Source organism: Cydia fagiglandana, chromosome 4, assembly GCF_963556715.1.
Source record: "Cydia fagiglandana chromosome 4, ilCydFagi1.1, whole genome shotgun sequence".
In the NCBI taxonomy this organism is placed as follows: domain Eukaryota; kingdom Metazoa; phylum Arthropoda; class Insecta; order Lepidoptera; family Tortricidae; genus Cydia; species Cydia fagiglandana.
The window spans coordinates 9,698,657-9,716,271 of record NC_085935.1 but is presented as its reverse complement, the minus strand read 5'-3'; the positions used below and the strand labels follow the sequence as shown (position 1 = coordinate 9,716,271).

At 36.2% G+C, this 17,615-nt stretch overlaps 3 protein-coding genes across 3 annotated transcripts; 1 reads left to right on the top strand and 2 right to left on the bottom strand.

The window, feature by feature from the left end:
* The first annotated feature begins 942 nt into the window (after positions 1-942).
* LOC134663654 (dolichyldiphosphatase 1-like) lies at positions 943-12,720 on the top strand. The gene is made up of 6 exons (XM_063520096.1): positions 943-1,145; positions 1,396-1,496; positions 1,694-1,872; positions 2,306-2,533; positions 3,085-3,219; positions 4,317-12,720. The coding sequence occupies exons 1-5, from the start codon at positions 1,049-1,051 to the stop codon at positions 3,215-3,217; spliced, it is 738 nt and encodes a 245-aa protein (XP_063376166.1). The 5' UTR covers positions 943-1,048; the 3' UTR covers positions 3,218-3,219; positions 4,317-12,720.
* On the bottom strand, positions 12,673-15,176 carry LOC134663657 (uncharacterized). The gene is made up of 5 exons (XM_063520100.1): positions 15,029-15,176; positions 14,819-14,953; positions 13,808-14,008; positions 13,092-13,158; positions 12,673-12,858 (listed from the first exon to the last, which is right to left on the bottom strand). The coding sequence occupies exons 1-5, from the start codon at positions 15,107-15,109 to the stop codon at positions 12,806-12,808; spliced, it is 537 nt and encodes a 178-aa protein (XP_063376170.1). The 5' UTR covers positions 15,110-15,176; the 3' UTR covers positions 12,673-12,805.
* A 39-nt stretch (positions 15,177-15,215) lies between these two features.
* Positions 15,216-17,471, bottom strand: LOC134663656 (protein Dr1). The gene is made up of 3 exons (XM_063520099.1): positions 17,163-17,471; positions 16,780-16,943; positions 15,216-16,400 (listed from the first exon to the last, which is right to left on the bottom strand). Exons 1-3 carry the CDS (start codon positions 17,401-17,403, stop codon positions 16,251-16,253), a joined length of 555 nt encoding a protein of 184 aa, XP_063376169.1. The 5' UTR covers positions 17,404-17,471; the 3' UTR covers positions 15,216-16,250.
* Between the last annotated feature and the right edge of the window lie 144 nt (positions 17,472-17,615).

The following is a 17,615-nucleotide window of genomic DNA, read 5'->3' as shown; positions in this document are numbered from 1 at the left end:
AAAATAGAGCCTCGATTGAATCGAAAAATCGGTAATATTTGTCTATGGTTATTTGAGATAAAGCTCAATACACACGATATCGTATCCAACTTGGTGAGACTGTGTGACTGTCCGACCGTGTCTACTGATACATATCTAGCGCTTAACATCGTGTGAAACATGTTTTTCAGGCTGTTTCACTTGCCCTACTGCAGTCCCTATTTAAAAAAAAGTAAACCAAGCGAAACGTCAAATCAAGCAAAATTTGTCAATCGTTGATAGCAAGGGCCCAACCTTTTCTGTTCTCTTTCACGACGCAGCAACTAGTATCATTTCTCTCTCCTCGCTCTTTTAAAATGCCGTTTGTCAAAAAAGGACAACCATACTGTTGACAAGGTGGACTTCAAATCAAGTGTTGCCTTTCATGATGCGCCCAGGCTGTGTATGTGTGCGTAAAAGTGTATATGTGTGCTCTTTTAGGGATGTGAAAAGTCGATTTTAATCATGTTATATATCGATAAACGCTACACAGCGGAACGAAATAGCGATTAATTGAAGCTTCAATATCTTCGTTAAACATAAACATAATTGAAATGCTAATGGATAATGAATATATTATAATATAATAATATAATTCAATTATTGCGGAACACCTATTTTAGGAGGTATTTATGTATTTTAATTAAATATCTGAACTTTCCCTTGGTTCCCTGCTGGGGCGTGACTATAAAATTGTGATCTGATAACCACAATAAAGAATAAAAGCGTTTTTGGTCATTTTAGGTATCGTTAAGCCTTTGAAGTAAAATTAAAATTGCAAGAAATGACGATAGTTTATCGATATGACTTTATCGACATGGCTACAGCAACGTGGGCCACATTGTTAATCGTACACTAAACAAAAGTGGCAACAGTGACAGCTCGCTGAGACACCGTCTTTATATATTATAAGTCTATGTTGATAGGTATCGCGTATCGTGTACCTAATTTATATAAATTTATAACAAAAAGGATGTTACTTCTATGACGATTTCTATCTTAAAATCTGTATAATAATAAGCGTAATATAATGGAAGAAGAAGTTTCATCTTTTAGCGATACAATGCAACTCAACGGCGAGATCGAATGGCAACCGCTTGCTCTTACTTTGGTTGAATATCCAAAAGGTATGTATTATATGTGTATTATTATTTTTATAACCACAATAAATTTCGTCGTCATATAAAACAGTCCATAAACATAATATATATAGAAGAGTGATACTAAGTGTTTAAATACAATGCAAGCCAGTAAATAGTAACAGTAGTTCATGCGTGAAAGTTGCACCGATTTTGCTTTATCGAAGACAATAAAACGATTTTAACAGCTCCTTTAACGGCCGGAGGAGTGTCACGTATTTCGTTTGATTATTTCCAGGTGATTGGATAGGGAAATTCTTTGCCTTTATTAGCCTGTCGCCTTTTGGAATTGGCGCCGGATTCGTCACGCTAGTTTTATTTCGACGAGATCTTCATACTGTAAGTTGTACATTATTTTTCTCCATTCATACAGTATTATTTTATGCAGAACATTATTATAATTTTTTTTTTATTTTTCTGGCTTGTTTTCTGCAGAACATAGTAAATTTTTGAATAACTGTAACTGCATATGAATATGTAACTATATGTATACAGACACATATAGTTTCACATAAGATATATATATTTTGTTTCAGATTGCCTTCTTTGTAGGCACACTGGTCAATGAAGCATTAAACATAATATTAAAGCACATAATATGTGAAGCAAGACCTCTAGCGCGAGGGCATCTGTACAATGAGTATGGAATGCCATCGTCTCATGCTCAATTTGTTTGGTTCTTCAGTATTTATGTACTGTACTTTGTTGCTATAAGGTAAGTTCATTTAACATTAAACTATTTTACCTTGTGCTAACATAATAACAGTAATTTCTTATTTAAATGCATGCAAGCACTTTTTTAGGCCTCTGGGCAGCTACAGGATGTCCTCTAACTGCCTAAAAAGGTCTTCAATTCCATTATATTTTGTCAAATCTAAATTGCATTTGTCTTGGCAAGTTTTGATTTCTGTGTGGCTTGAGACTTATACAAAATATTTAACCCCATTATTATGAGGAGTGTCTTCTCAAAAGGGCTTATTTTTTAATGGTATCCATAGAGAAATAAGCTCATTTGAAAAAAAACTCCTCTTATGTAAAAGTAGGTTATAAATTTAAGTTTTAATTAATTTTTCATAACAGCATTTGGGATCACTTTTTATCTATGTATATTATATGGAAAAAATATAAACATGTTTATATTGTTACAGATTGCACCATATAAACAATAATAGTATAATATCTGCGTTATGGAAAGGCATCATAGTCAGCGGATGTTTAAGCCTGGCCGTGCTCGTGAGCATAGGTCGGGTGTACCTACACTACCACACATCCTCCCAAGTCATTGTGGGGGCACTTGTGGGCTTCCTCTTTGCTACACTATGGTTCGCCCTGGTGCATAGAGTTCTGACGCCACTATTTCCACATTTAGTTTCATTGTAAGTATACAAGCTTTGCTTGACTGGAATTTTCCGAGTAACACAATGGTTAATATGTATTAATTAATTGATATTTATGATGCAAAGTGAAATTATGTGGATTATAAATATGTAATCTGTGTCTTGTTTTTGCCTGTCCGTATTCCAAAGGGTTAAAATGCATATATTCTGTAAAAAGCAGATTTTCAGGCTGTTTGTCACATGTTTTCAAATTGTTTAGTTAGGGCATAAATAAATGGGTTCTATAACTCACAGAGTATTTACATAGAATCAGTTTTAGTAGTTTATGATGTGACAAGTTGTAAACCATAACAATACAGTTAAAAAACTAATCATTTGACCCTTGGAACCATTTTATATAAGAATATACAGTGGTACTATATTTTATACAAGTAACACGCAATAGTCAACTTTATTAAATTGCATCAAAGTTCATTTTATATTGGAGTCTTTGCCGACAATGTCTGTCTGGCGGTCAAAGCGCCTTAAATAACGTAGTCGCTTTATAATCAATTGTACAATTAAATTGAGATAAAGTCTGTCAATTCCAGAAAAGTGTGCGAGATGCTGATGATCCGTGACACGACGCTGATCCCCAACGTGATGTGGTTCGAGTACACCACGACGCGACAGGAGGCGCGCGCGCGCGGACGCAAGATGGCAGCGCTCAAGCCTGCTCAATGACGGTTAGTCGGCTAAATATAGCGTCCAGGGGAATAGCAACATTATATGCATTAAGTACTCTATATTACCATGTAAGCAGATGACCATTAAACAAACTAGTCTGGCCTGTGACATCATAGGCTGCGACTGCTGCGAGCATAATTATTTTCCATCGTTTTTTCACGGAAACGTACGAACGTGTCTTAATATTGCAGACAGTCTCGGTACAAAAAGTACTGAAGCTTCGAGCAACACGGAAGGGAGGCGGCATTCGCACCATTTCCCCTCTGCCGAGGTACAAGATTAGCGCGTCAAAATAATCTAGCGCGGGTAATAAAACTAGTTGCACTTGGATTTTTCACTAGACCGAGTCCAGACGCGCACGTGAACACTGCTGCACAAAAATGCCTGTTTGCTCGGTTTTTTGTTATAAAAAGAGGTCGGGGACATCAAATTTACAAAAAGAAAGTGTTACATTTCACATGTAATTTTTTTTTTACATATCATACGTTAAATTACATTTAAATACAATTATTATATTTTAGTCTCAAGTAATTGTTGGATTTATCGATTTTGCTCGCTCAGTACAAATTGCGGATCGGTCGAGCGACAAATCCGACTATTCATCTCTCAGAATACAATGACATACTTCAACGAAAATGTGTTAGTGTGCGTGTTGTGACACTAGTCACTCGTCCGTACATAAAAAGAGATCGAGGTTTGCAAGATTTGTCTTTGACGTGTGTCATTTTCTATGTATTTGTGTCGTCATTACAGATTAGATTTTGTACGTAAGTGTGTGAGAAATGCGACTGTGTGCACCTTTCCCCCCGCGAAAAATGGCAGAAAGATTTGTACGGCGAGATATCGCTTGGGCCCCTCCCTTCCGACGTGTCGGAAGCCGGTGTTGCTCGAAGTTGCAGACAGTCTCGGTACAAAAAGTACTGAAGTTTTCAAGAAAATACGATGGAAAAAGATTATGTACTACATTTGTACAATAGATAGAAGGTTTATTAGAAACATTTTCTTTTCACGGGAAGCAGAAAAAAAATGAATGCATTGTCGATGAACCTGTTCAAGTTAACATTTTATCAATGAAATGTGATGTATGTATGTGCAGGTACGCCGCGCCGGCGCCGCGGCTCAGCGCCGGGTCGCGGCGGCCGCGCGCGTGACTGCTGGCGGCGGCGGCGCTCGTGCTGCTCGGCGCCGTCGTGCTCGCCCGCTGCACGTGCCAGCCACCACCGAGAGACGCCACCGCCGTCGCCGTCGCCGTGCCTGGCTTGCCTGGGTATGATACCTAGACGCTATTTTAAACGACTTGTAAAAAATTAAGCTAAGGAAAAATGTTAGATTGGTCATACTGGATTTACTGTGCTCGGTATCTAGTGCCTGCGGATTTTTTTAATAGGGTTGACGGACTGTCAAAGGTTTTTGAGATGGTGTTAGCGTAGGGTTCCCCTGTTTCTAGCTTTTCAGTGCGATTTGGCTTAAATGGCGAGCATCCGGGTCATGAAATTCCATTAAAAAATACTAGTATTTGACATCATTGGTAGGATTGACAGGGAGACCTTGCTGGCATTACTGGCGCCATCTGTAAAAGGCTTCGATCGGTCATCCCCCAAATCTGTTGTATTTTATAATCTAAGCGGGAATAGCAGGATACACTTTAGGTACATCTTAGGAATACAATGATTCAGTTTTTTAAACTCCCGGGCACCACTGAGTATCATATTTACATATTCAAGATATAATATATATTTACGCTAGATGCCACTAAAATCGTACCTAGTTTGAAAAGCGAGATCCGCAAAGCGTACATCACGCTTTTTTCTAATTTAGGTACACCTTAACTAAAATTACATGACACCATTGTGATTTTTCCGCTTTACCGTTATTTAAAGTACTTAGCTTGATTATTATTTTATTTGGAGTCACGGTAGACTTAAAACATTAGTTGTGTTGATTGCAGCTTACATTATTTTTACGCAATACCTATTCCTTACTCCATTTTGCCGTTTCCGAGTGAGTGGCGGCAAATTTTATGAGCAAATACGATTTCACTTGTTTACTCACCGATGACTGAGGTTGTGAAACAGACTTCTTTCATTAAACATCCATAACCAGTTAGTTGTAAACCATTACTCAACATGCATATACTTAATCATGCAAATTACTCGTCAAATAACTTTCAAACAGTAGCTATAAACGCAAAGCTATACGCAGATGGCGCTGTTGTCTAACGGTTTCTAGAGATAGTTGAGATTTTGTAAGTTTGAATTCCGGGCTTCAAATTAAAAAAAATCCTCGAAATAACCACTAATATTTTGATAGTTTATAATTTATAATGTATGCAATTGCAAATATATTAAAAAAAAAGAAAATCGTTATTAACAAATATCGCGGAAAGATAAACTACATACTACAATAAAATGCAAGTAACAATCTGTCACTTTAAACCTTTCCCTCTAGGCGCCCTCTGCAGTTAGCAATTAGCAGCTTTATAGTTTAAGCCTCGGTATATATAAAGCTACTAAAATTATAACATTTACAACTTGCTATCACATAGCCTTTAGACTGCCAATGGCTGTTTTAATTATTGAAAGCCTTGTCTAGTTGCATAATTATCTGTATAACATGCAAAAAAGACGCGTAACAGGATTGTTGATATTAAATTTATTTGAGACGATGTCAAGGAAATTACTTCTTAAGTATGAAAAACTTATTAAATAAGCTTTTATAATAGTATGTATTTATATATTTATATTTGTCTTTTTGTTGTTAAAACGATATAAGGAATAACGGGAATCCAAATTTAACTATTGATTTATTGCCAATTCAACACTCATTTAGGTTATTTCTTTTACATGAAGAAAAAAAAATTTTCTGTAATTGTAATTTCCTGACGTACAGCATTGTCAGCTGCGAAGATACCTGGCCCCTTTGTATACAAATTTGTATTTTAAATTTATTTTAAGCTTATAGTTAATAAAATATTAAATCTGTATAACTGTGTCAAAAAACTATAACGAGGTTGTTGTTGTTATAAGTAGATACTCGTGTAGTGGTATGGTTTTAAAATGTCGGAATCTCATGCGGATCCCGACATTTTAAAACCATACGATTATACAGTCATGGAATTTAGAGAGGCGAAGGAAAATGATGAATAAATAAGTAATGCACCCACAGAATAAAATTTAAAACTTAAATTGACGCTGACAGTTTCTTATCTAAGTTTAAGTATCTACGCAAATGTTGTGTGTGGTGTGGCCCCTCTCCACTTTAAGTTGTTTAAGTTTAAGTGCAATGTTATAACATTCATTTTTTGTGAGATTGACTGTCACTTATATCTATTCGATAAAAAAAGTATTTCGGTAGTTTTAGCACGAGTGTGCCGCGACAGTATCTCGCAGACAGGATATAGACGGGTGGTCTATATCGTCGCGCGAGATACTGCCGCCGCGCATTCATGCTGCCTACAGGTTCTTTAAGGTCCCTTAACTTACACTTAATAAAAAATCGTACATGATGTATGAATTTGTCTTATGAAGCATATCTATAAACAATTAAACTGACCATAATTTCCTCACTTGTTTTACCCAATGTTGTTTCGCAATGCATAGTAGGTACCTAAGAAAAGGTGTAAGTTCTAAGAAAAAAATCGTGCTTCAAATTTGACAGTCGCTGTAGGTATGGACTGTATGGATGGTGTCGTATTGCGCTATCTATTTCGAATGGAAAAGTCTGGGATCTTTCTTAGACACTCTTTTACTACTAATAACTGTTTGGAAATAGTAACCGATATCCGCATATATGGTACAATGATAACAATCAGGCTAGGGCAGATATAATCTGTATTATCAATGATCACTGTATACTTGAAGTAATCAAATAATTGTAAGCCGAACCCGCTTTTGTTAGTAACAAATGTATAATTTTGTATAAGTAATAAATCGAATATCACGTATTCATCTTCAAACCATAAGTAGTAGTTCATAGGTACGAATGTGTTCAATGACGCGAAAATATCTAATAAATTATGTAGGTATTTATTATTTCTAGTCTAAGATAGCTTTTTATAATGTTTGAATATTTACAAAAGTAAGCCTTGTGGAGGTTTCTGACTAACAATCACACGATTGATAATCTTACAATTTACAATTATTGTAAGAATATAAGAATATTTATTTAAAAGAAAAAAACTTATGAACATTTATCAATGTCCTGAGGCCCCACACTAGGCTATGCCTGTCACGTGGTAGCCGTTTTAAATTGAAAAATAGTCTAGCATCGGAAAGCAGTAAAACACGTACCTACATAACATGCATAAATATTACAAAACTTATGATACATATTATATACAATTATTGGTTTTAGATTCAGATGCAGTGCCTATACGGGTCTCTCTCTGTGTAAATTTTACCGTACGCTTATTTACTATTTCACAGTCGATAATTAACTAATAGTACATACACAATTTGATACATATTTATAAAAATAGATAGCAGATAGCTTTTTAGATTTGAAGTGGAATACTTTTGTGTGTTGCAAGTATCGCAAAGCGTAATCTACCTAAATATGTATCATAGGTGTCGATTACTCGAATAATATAGGTACAGTCAGCAGCAGAAGTCGCTATACACTCCAGGTGCTCAAAGAGAGGTAAACGTTTAAACTGTCAAAAAGTTGTTGACTGTCATGGTAGTATTTACTTGTGAGCGCTCAACGTGTCACAAATATGTTAACAGTCGCTATTCATTAATTTCTACACTTACAACAAGTCATTGATACCTTAGCTGTCAAAAAACCAATGGTATCTAAGCGGTCAACGTGTCAAATATATCTGAACAATATGGAAAAATAGACTTTAAAGCATACAAGTATGATCGAATATTGAATAAAAGATAGCCATGCTAATTTCAGGTAAAGCGTTTTGACAATCATCGAAAGCAGTACAGTCTTGTCATCACATACATCTATCTCACGTTTTGCCCTTCAACCATTTGACAGGAGCCTCTCGGTCAACTTACTGCAAACTATTTCTTTTAACAGAATCGTCAAGACGAATGACACATAGCAAAAGCTAACTGAAGCCGAATTTAGAGCCAATTGTCAAGGCACGTCGTGGTCTCAGTAACAGGCGTTTGCTTTTCAAAGCAGAGACCGCGGGTTCAAATCTCAGTCGTACGCACCTAGAGATTACAGCTTTTTTTTTTTGTGTTTCATTTCTATTATTAATTTGTGTCTTCTGGTTTTATGTTAATTTCGCATTAGTGTATATAATTTTTGAAGATAATGTCACATGTAGCGTATGTACGACTTTCTATCAGGACGTTGTAGGTTTCAACCCGCAGTGGGCGTTACTTAGATTACTCCTGTGCGGAATGCCATTTGATATTTACTACTCAAAAATCACGTTTGTTGTATGGGAGCCCCACTTAAATCTTTATTTTATTCTGTTTTTAGTATTTCTTGTTACTTATAATATCGTCAACAGAAATACATCATTTGTGAAAATTTGAACTGTCTAGCTATCACGGTTCCTGAGATACAGCCTGGTGACAGACGGACGAACGGACGGATGGATGGACAGACGGACGGACAGCAGAGTCTTAGTAATAGGGTCCCGTTTTACCCTTTGGGTACGGAACCCTAAAAATGCTGGTCTCTTCGAAAACTGACTAAATTAAATTAAAGGATATGAAAACAATGCATTTTATTAATTTCAGACATCATGTTTCATAGTAACATTAATTGCTTAAGACCTTCACAATCGATATCTAAATAGAAATAGTCTTAGTTTTGTTTTTCAAAACGTTCGGGGTTCGATTCCCGAGCTGAGTACACATTTTTTTAAATGTATGAATGAATGCAGTTTTTCGTGTTACTAAAATCGATGACATGATTCCTAAGAAGAGATCGGTGTATATCGTATAGTATCAGATTTTCCCATACTGGCCGATCTAAATGGGCCACCCTGTATAGTATATTTTACTACAATAAGTGGGCTAAATAAATATATTAACATAGGTATATAATATGATCAACGGTTTGGAAGAACAGCTGCATATGACAGTTAAAATAAAAAAACCGATCATTCTAGTCTTCGAGCAACACGGAAGGGAGGCGGCATTCGCACTATTTCCCCTCTGCCGAGGTACAAGATTAGTGCGTCAAAATAATCTAGCGCGGGTAATAAAACTAGTTGCACTTGGATTTTTCACTAGACCGAGTCCAGACGCGCGCGTGAACACTGCTGCACAAAAATGCCTGTTTGCTCGGTTTTTTGTTATAAAAAGAGGTCGGGGACATCAAATTTACAAAAAGAAAGTGTTACATTTCACATGTAATTTTTTTTTTACATATCATACGTTAAATTACATTTAAATACAATTATTATATTTTAGTCTCAAGTAATTGTTGGATTTATCGATTTTGCTCGCTCAGTACAAATTGCGGATCGGTCGAGCGACAAATCCGACTTTTCATCTCTCAGAATACAATGACATACTTCAACGAAAATGTGTTAGTGTGCGTGTTGTGACACTAGTCACTTGTCCGTACATAAAAAGAGATCGAGGTTTGCAAGATTTGTCTTTGACGTGTGTCATTTTCTATGTATTTGTGTCGTCATTACAGATTGGATTTTGTACGTAAGTGTGTGAGAAATGCGACTGTGTGCACCTTTCCCCCCGCGAAAAATGGCAGAAAGATTTGTACGGCGAGATATCGCTTGGGCCCCTCCCTTCCGACGTGTCGGAAGCCGGTGTTGCTCGAAGATTCTAGTAGAACCTACTTATTTATTGTATAAGTTTGACACTTAACGATAAAATACTTCTTTAAGAAAGGAGGTGTCAATTCGTAGTGCTACAATATTTATTTTAAAGTTAAACAGATAAAATGTTGATGCTTAGTTACCATTGAAATAACAACTGCTTAGCAACTGGTGGCACCCTGGCTGCTGACGTACGTGATTGGCAGTGCGTGTAGGTATTAATGACAGCAGCTTGAATTTGATTGCTTAGTTACCACTGACTTTTTAACCGTTATTGTCATTGTGATTAAATAAGGGTGTATGTGTTAAAGAAAAACTCAGAAGTTAAGGTATTTGTGACGAACTGAAAGCTTACGTGAAAATGACATCTTAGATGTCTTTATTTTTGTGACGATTGAAGTGTATATGTTTTCTTGGACACCTTGCCCGCTCAGGTATATCTGCTGCTGACTGTACCTACTTCATTTTTATGTGATTATTTCAAGTGCGCAAAGTACTGTCTCCAGCAGAGTTTGGTTACCTTTGACCTACCTGGAAAGTTTCAAAATTATTTAGACACGAAGAGAACATTGTTAATGTTAGAGGTTCTTAGATCACTACGGTCGCTTAGCTATTTTTGCTGACCTCTGATTGCTAATGGTTACAAATCAGTAGCCTCACAATAATAAAAAAATATTTTCTCTCTACTTTCACAAATTTTAATGGCAGTAATAAGAGTCTAACTCAATTTTTTTTGGCTCAGAAATTAGATATTTTATCTACTTAATTATGTGTGTTTGTAATGGTGCTTCCAAATGTATTATTTGTGTGCATTGGCTTCATTGTTTAGAATTTAGTCATTTGACCCTTTTGGTAGCAAAGTACATATCCATCATAAACTCCTAATTAAGGCCCAAAAAGACAACAGACGCTCTCATGAGTCGATTTAAATTTCTAGATTGGTGCGGATTGAAAAGGGTTGAAAGAAAATTTCCTAAAATTCCAAACTGGCATGATTACAATTAAAACAAATTCACAAATTTGTTAGTTGAGTGCACATTAATGGCTTGCTTATAATGCTTATATCGTTTCGTTCCACACAGAACTGCGACAAGTGTAGTAATCATTTACTTATCTAGTCTTATTAAATTGTGTTTTAATCTGTCCTAAACTTATGTTATTCCTTATAAAATGTTATTAATAAATTAGGACATAAGATTATTTTAAATCATGCTCAATAATTTTATTTTTAATGTATATATCTTTATTCATCTTTTAATAAGTACTGTTAAGTCAGTGTATATTAGGCGACACAAGATAACAGGTAGGTATTTCTGTGTTGGCTATCTACGACAAACATAATAAGTACACCAATAATACTAATAACTGATAAAACTTAGTACCTACTTACGTGAATAGTGACATCCTCTCGGAAATAGCGTGGTATATGAAATAGATAGATGCCCTAGATTGCAGCCTAAATCATGTAATCAGCTATATAGTCTTGCAATTTACATGATATAATATGAACCGGGACACATAAACTAGAACTTGAATAGGTAATGTTATCATATTGTCTCAGTATTGTGTATTGTCAATTGTCATATCCTATCAGTGGCGAGGCGTTTGTGAAACTATAGTGAAATTCTAATATAAATCCTTTGAACGCCAAAGAACGCATAAAGTCGATGTGAGGAATCCTGTTTACAGCACCAAGAACGCCAATATAACATTTATTATTAAGGTATATTCGGGTAATACCGAATGTCGGATAATTCCGAAATTCAGATGAAAATCACCCTTAATTCCATCGTAATAAAAGTCTCTTTTCGGAATTATCCGACAGTTTTCGACATTTGGAATTACCCGAGTAAACCTTATTACATTCGTATTATGTACCTTCCTGCTTTCAAATAAGGTCCATTTCGGCTCGCTTACGCCTATGCCTTTTGCGTTCGGGTGAAATTTTTGTGTAGGTATACCACTTCTGGCGTTCGACGGGTCAATAGAACTAATAGAAGTATTACTGCAATGTTCTGCCGCCAGAGTGCAACACTAGCGCAAACCGTAAACCATAGAGCAACTTAGTTTTTTGTCAAGTTTTTACAAATTATTTGCTACAAATAAAATATGACATTGATGATTCAAGGCGGTTTGTCTACCGTCAGTGCTAGTGGCGCCCCCCACGCAGAGTTGTGTTAACACTATTCCTGTCCATTTATCCAATATTCCAAATACATGGACCGGGAAAGTATTAAGGTACCGTTAAAATTCGTGTCTTTGTGAAAAAGCAGATCAAAATTAGCTTCGGCTTACCTCTGTCAAACGCCTCGCCATTGCTGTTGAAAGCACCTTCGCCGGAAATGGCGTCTCAATTATACTCTGTATCTTTCGGTATTTAAATAAAAGTAAACAAAATCTACCCTCTAATGGCTTCTTAAGCCAGTTGAGGGGAGAAGAAAACATTACACTATCAAATAATGTAGGTTAAAGTCAGGTCGTTCAGTGAGTGATTCAGGCGGTTTTGTAATTGGTCGGTTAACCAATAAATGTTAAAACGACCCGAAAATGTACAAATTGTTTATTTACTTTTATTTAAATAGCTAAAGATACAGACTATAGTGACCACATCAATTTACCAATGATAGAAAGTAAACAAGCGAAACATGAAAATAATATCTCTTTGGAGGTACCACTCGAATTGGTAATAAAACAAAATATGTAAATACTTTTTTCTGTACAAAAATTGTAATAAATTTTTAATATTATATCAATGGAATTTTATTATATTGGGTGATTTTCTTATATATTGAGATGTGTTCCTATGTTATGTTGATATTACTGTAATAGTTCTTCTATTTTTTGGTTTCTGTATCTTCGAGGGAGTCGTTGTTAGAATTGGAAGAACCTATTGAGGAAATAAATATTTAAATTCTCATAATTACTGATAATAGTTTGAATGCTATAAATATCTCCTATTTATGGTCCTGCCTGCAGTCCAACAAGAGCGCTAAGGTCGAAATTATGATTAAGTATCCCACTCTAGCAGGTAGGCACCTACCTGTCTCCGGCTCTATAAATTTTTTAAAACGTTTTGTGAATCAGTTATCAAAATGAAAATCTTTGAAAGATAAAACTTACCACTCACACCGGGGTCCATTGAAGAATGGGACTCGGTATTCACTTCATGAACACTCTCCAACCATTGCTGAAAATTCATTTGATATTTAGACTGACCGTGGCTACGATTGACACGTAGGTATCCAGGTATTAAGGTACGGTCATTGCGTCAGTTCACCGTCCAGTGCCTGGTATATATTCAAATTAAACGCAATTCTTGAATATATCTTAGGTATATATTCAAATTATACATAATTCTTTGTGGCAACTACACCAAGTGGACGGAAACGGGCACTGGACGGTGAACTGACGCAACGACCCTTACTATTTATTAATGCATGCATGCAGTGGCGGATTTGCAGTCTTTGCCGCCCTAGGCCCCAGGCCCTGTAGCCGCCACTTTTTCAGCACACATCATAGCGAATTTTTTGTTACAATTGGACGTAGTTTAGCGTAAATGATCCATCCTCTAAAATTTGTCATTTAAATGAACGACTTTTCCGATTGACAGAAAGTTCAAATTTTACTAACAGATTTTTATTTGTGGATTGGATATTTTACCCTAAACTACGTCCAATTTGCCGCCCTAGGCTCGGGCCTACTGGGCCTTAGGGCATATCCGCCACTGCATGTATGTAACTAAATGGCAACCTGATTACATACTTTTTTAAATTAGCTACTCTACATGCTACGACGACATTTACGCCTAAATACCTAACGCCAAAGTAGGTAAGTACCTTATCAGGTGGAATAAGCCTACTAGATTTTTTCATGTATTTGAAGTTAGCTTTCTGCCCGAGATCAACTAAATGCTTGGTGACTTCTGTGGTCGACATGGCCTTGGTCAGCATGCTTTGCAAAGTTTGGGGGTCTTTCGCGAGCAGTCCTGGAAACATGATTGCTAATGGTTTCATTTCCGGACCGTCTTCTGATTCTACCTAAAAAAGGAAAGGAAGGATGGTAGTAGGAACACGTAGATTGTCTTAGTTGTGCCTAAAACAGTCGTTTTCAGAATCGAATTTAAACTGTTGTGAGACATAATACTAACATTGAATAATTTTACGATTTAGACTCACTTGGTTTTAGTCACTCGCGCGCGACATGTTTCGGAGAGCCTAGGTCTCCTTTCTCAAGCACTAACAGTGCGAACAGCGTTCACGACGGCTGTGTAACAAGTGAGTCTAAACCGTAAAATTATTCAAAGTCTTTTCCAGCTTTTTATAGCCCAACAAAGCCCAATAAAACAAAGGTTTTACAATCAAAAAAATCCTCGCATTGGTGTGGTATAATATTATGTATTTCACTCTGTAACAAAGTTTGTTCAACCCACGCAACGCTCAAGATTCCACTTACGCTACGTCTTACGTAGGCGAACAACGCGCGAACGCGGCGCGGCGCGGCGCGGCGAAAGCGGCCGCCGCCGCGCCGCGCCGCCTGACATTCGCGTGCAAATCGCGCCGCACCGCGTTCGCAACGAGATCGCTTACGTAGGACACTTCTATGGGCATCAAAGGATTGATTTCGCCGCGCCGCGCCGCGCCGCGTTCGCGCGTTGTTCGCCTACGTAAGACGTAGCGTTATCAACCACTCGTTACGCTCGTGGTTCAATATTGACACAATTGTTCGGGTACCAACAACAACTTTTCCCGCTTATAAAACCAATAACTAATACTCATAGACCACCGGTTGGAAACCACTGGCCTAAAGAATAGTCATAGTAGATACACGGGTAATCAAATTATTATTACCTCCTCGATGGATTCAGAGGACATGGCTCTATGTGTTGTCTGTAAAATGTCTACCCATTCGGAGTCTTTGGCTAACAAGGGGCAGCATCGTTCCTCTATATCATTGACATTACTATCGCCTGTTGGTCTAGAACACTGAAATGTTTATAATAAAGTTAATCTGCAATTTTATTAACAATGTACAACTTTATTGAGCTTTATGAAATTTACTGATGCCTGAGAAATGTTCCTTGGTAATGATTTAGTTTTAACTTTTTTAGCCTTCTTCTTTTTAGACTCATTAGTATTCATTTTGCAGAAACCATCATGTAATATTGATTAATATTTCTTGAATTCCTTACGAGGTGTTCATTATAATTTATAAAATCTATAAGAAACGAAATTAAACCATTATGACAGTAGTGACAAGTTTTGATTTATTGTATTGACAGTCTAGATTCAAGTGATCCCAGTAGAAAATAACAAAAAAAAAATAAAGGTAATAGAATAAGCAACTGTCCTAAGTCTAAATCAAGCCTAAATACACAACTGTGTACACTTACACGGAATATATAGTTTGTCAAAGGACTGTCTCATTTCAAACATATAAGAGAATCATGCTATCTTGGTCTTACACTAGTACTAACACCCAAAAGAAAAGGATGAGTATAGTTTTTTTGTTCTTATTTACTGACAAATTTGGTTTGACCAGCTATATGTTACCTATAGAGAGTGAACATGTGAAGTCCTATCAATATTAACAATTAAACTTTGTATTTACATTTTTATTTTAGTTAAAGGATATTTCAGTAAAAACCGTTCATTAATTAGTAAATCTAACATATTGGTTACAAAGCAAAATCTGTCTTATTTTTTACTTTTTCCCCATTCACAGAAACCGTAGGTAATTCTACATCGAGCACACTCAAGGGCACATTTATTATTTGCAGTGACAGTTTTATTCAAAAATTATCATATTAAAAGTGGAAAAATGGAAAATCAGTTTGGGATCCAAGTTTCCCTTAGTTAATAGATAATACTTATAGTTATGAGGCTAATATAAATATTTTTTGCTTATTGTGGTATGGTAACTCCAATACTTAATGACGATGAATAGATAAGTCTAGAGTCAGACCAAGAAAAGTCTGCAGCGGATTTGACTGCCCACACAGTTGAAGTATTATTTTAAATGTCAAACTTCTACGAAATTATGACATAAATAACACTGGCACTGCGAGGGCTATCAAAATCGCTGCAGACTTTTCGTGGCTTAACTCTATCAACATACATTATAAACATGTCTTATCCAATCAGCAAACACAAATTCCATAGATAGATATGTATAACATATTTTGATAGATGCAAAGTAATTGATTATTTGTCAAATTCTTGTAAAAATATTAAATTAACCACACAATATTGACATATCACATGTTAGAAATAAATATTGATCCTATGAGTAGTCATCATCTTCATCCATGTCACCCTTGGGTCCGGTGGGTGGTGGTACGTAAGGCTGTGCCGTCACATCGGAGCCCACTAGCCCCTGCTGCTGCAGCAGTAGCCATTGCTGTTGGTCCTGCTTTGCTTGTTCTTCACGGGCCTGGAATTAAAACAAAAAATACATCAGTTGGTTCTTCTGCAGGTTAGAATTGGTAGACACTGATGTTGATCGTCTATGGATGCCATTGTCTTTGCCTACCTAAGCAGTGTTAGATTAAAAAGATATGCAACTATGTACAGATAAATATGTATATTCTATAATTCTGATTTAATTTCATATATAAATGCTGCATAATTTAGGTTAAAATTAATTTTTTCAATAATACTTATCTATGTTCCAGTCAATACATGTAAATTAAAGTGGTTATTAAACATAAAGTGAAACTAGGGTGAGGGTATCACCCTAGTACACCTCTTGTCCCAGTATGTTTAAGTAGATAAAGAAATTAATGATAACCAAAGATGAAATATTTTGTTACTTTTGCAAATAGTGCCTGTTGCTGCCTGAGTAATTCTTCTTCTGGAATTCCAAGGTTTTCCAAACGGGTGCTCTGCCTTCTTCTCTTGGCCGCTACAGCCTTACAGTCTTTTAGTACTGCCTCTGCTTCTATTGTGTAGTCATTGAACCCCAACCTATCTAGAGCTGAAAATCAATAATATGTTTAGATACTAACATTTGTTTGTGAAACAGTATTGGATTATTGGACAGTGCCAAAATTGCAAATGTAGGTAGAATCAAGACAATAATAGACTTATTGTTAAGGCAATTGGCGCTCTCATTTTCAAGAAAGAAGACTAAAAAAGTGTTAGATTTTTAATTATACAAATAGACATACATATCACATGAGAAATAAGGACATACCTGTGAGTACATGTTCGGCATTGATAGTTTTCTTATTACTCTGATTACAAACTTCATTGGCCTCAGAGCTGAGCAAGTGTATGAATTCGGTGCAGCAATTAAGTATTAGTTCTCTAGACTCAAATGCAACCCTAACGGATGGAACCAACTCCTTTATCATTTTGTTAATACTTGCTCTAGGTAATGTTAACTCATCTTCTTCTGATGGCGGTGGACAGAGCTCTTGTTCCGGGCTACCCATTGCAAATCTTTAATGGAAAACCAAATTCTAAATAGATCGAAGTAAATCAACTGCTGTTTGCTTTTCTTCTTGTCATATCTCTTCTGTCACACATACATGACACATTTAACATATGTTAAAATCACCTTGGATTCTCGTTTATTGAGCAATGATTTGTGGATTTTAAGGCGGTTAATACATTGCATGACATACAAGCTATCTTCCATAAGACG

Excerpts from the sequence above, each read along its gene's own strand:
- LOC134663657 (XM_063520100.1), bottom strand. The coding sequence starts at position 15,109 with ATGAATACTAATGAGTCTAAAAAGAAGAAGGCTAAAAAAGTTAAAACT. Across the intron at positions 14,954-15,028 it reads GGAACATTTCTCAGGCATCA|TGTTCTAGACCAACAGGCGA; the intron begins GTAAATTTCATA and ends TAAACATTTCAG. Across the intron at positions 13,159-13,807 it reads GGCTTATTCCACCTGATAAG|CAATGGTTGGAGAGTGTTCA; the intron begins GTACTTACCTAC and ends ATGAATTTTCAG.
- LOC134663654 (XM_063520096.1), top strand. The coding sequence starts at position 1,049 with ATGGAAGAAGAAGTTTCATCTTTTAGCGATACAATGCAACTCAACGGC. Across the intron at positions 1,146-1,395 it reads TTTGGTTGAATATCCAAAAG|GTGATTGGATAGGGAAATTC; the intron begins GTATGTATTATA and ends GATTATTTCCAG. Across the intron at positions 2,534-3,084 it reads TTTCCACATTTAGTTTCATT|AAAAGTGTGCGAGATGCTGA; the intron begins GTAAGTATACAA and ends TGTCAATTCCAG.
- LOC134663656 (XM_063520099.1), bottom strand. The coding sequence starts at position 17,403 with ATGGGTAGCCCGGAACAAGAGCTCTGTCCACCGCCATCAGAAGAAGAT. Across the intron at positions 16,944-17,162 it reads TGCCGAACATGTACTCACAG|CTCTAGATAGGTTGGGGTTC; the intron begins GTATGTCCTTAT and ends ATTGATTTTCAG. Across the intron at positions 16,401-16,779 it reads AACAGGCACTATTTGCAAAA|GCCCGTGAAGAACAAGCAAA; the intron begins GTAACAAAATAT and ends TTTTAATTCCAG.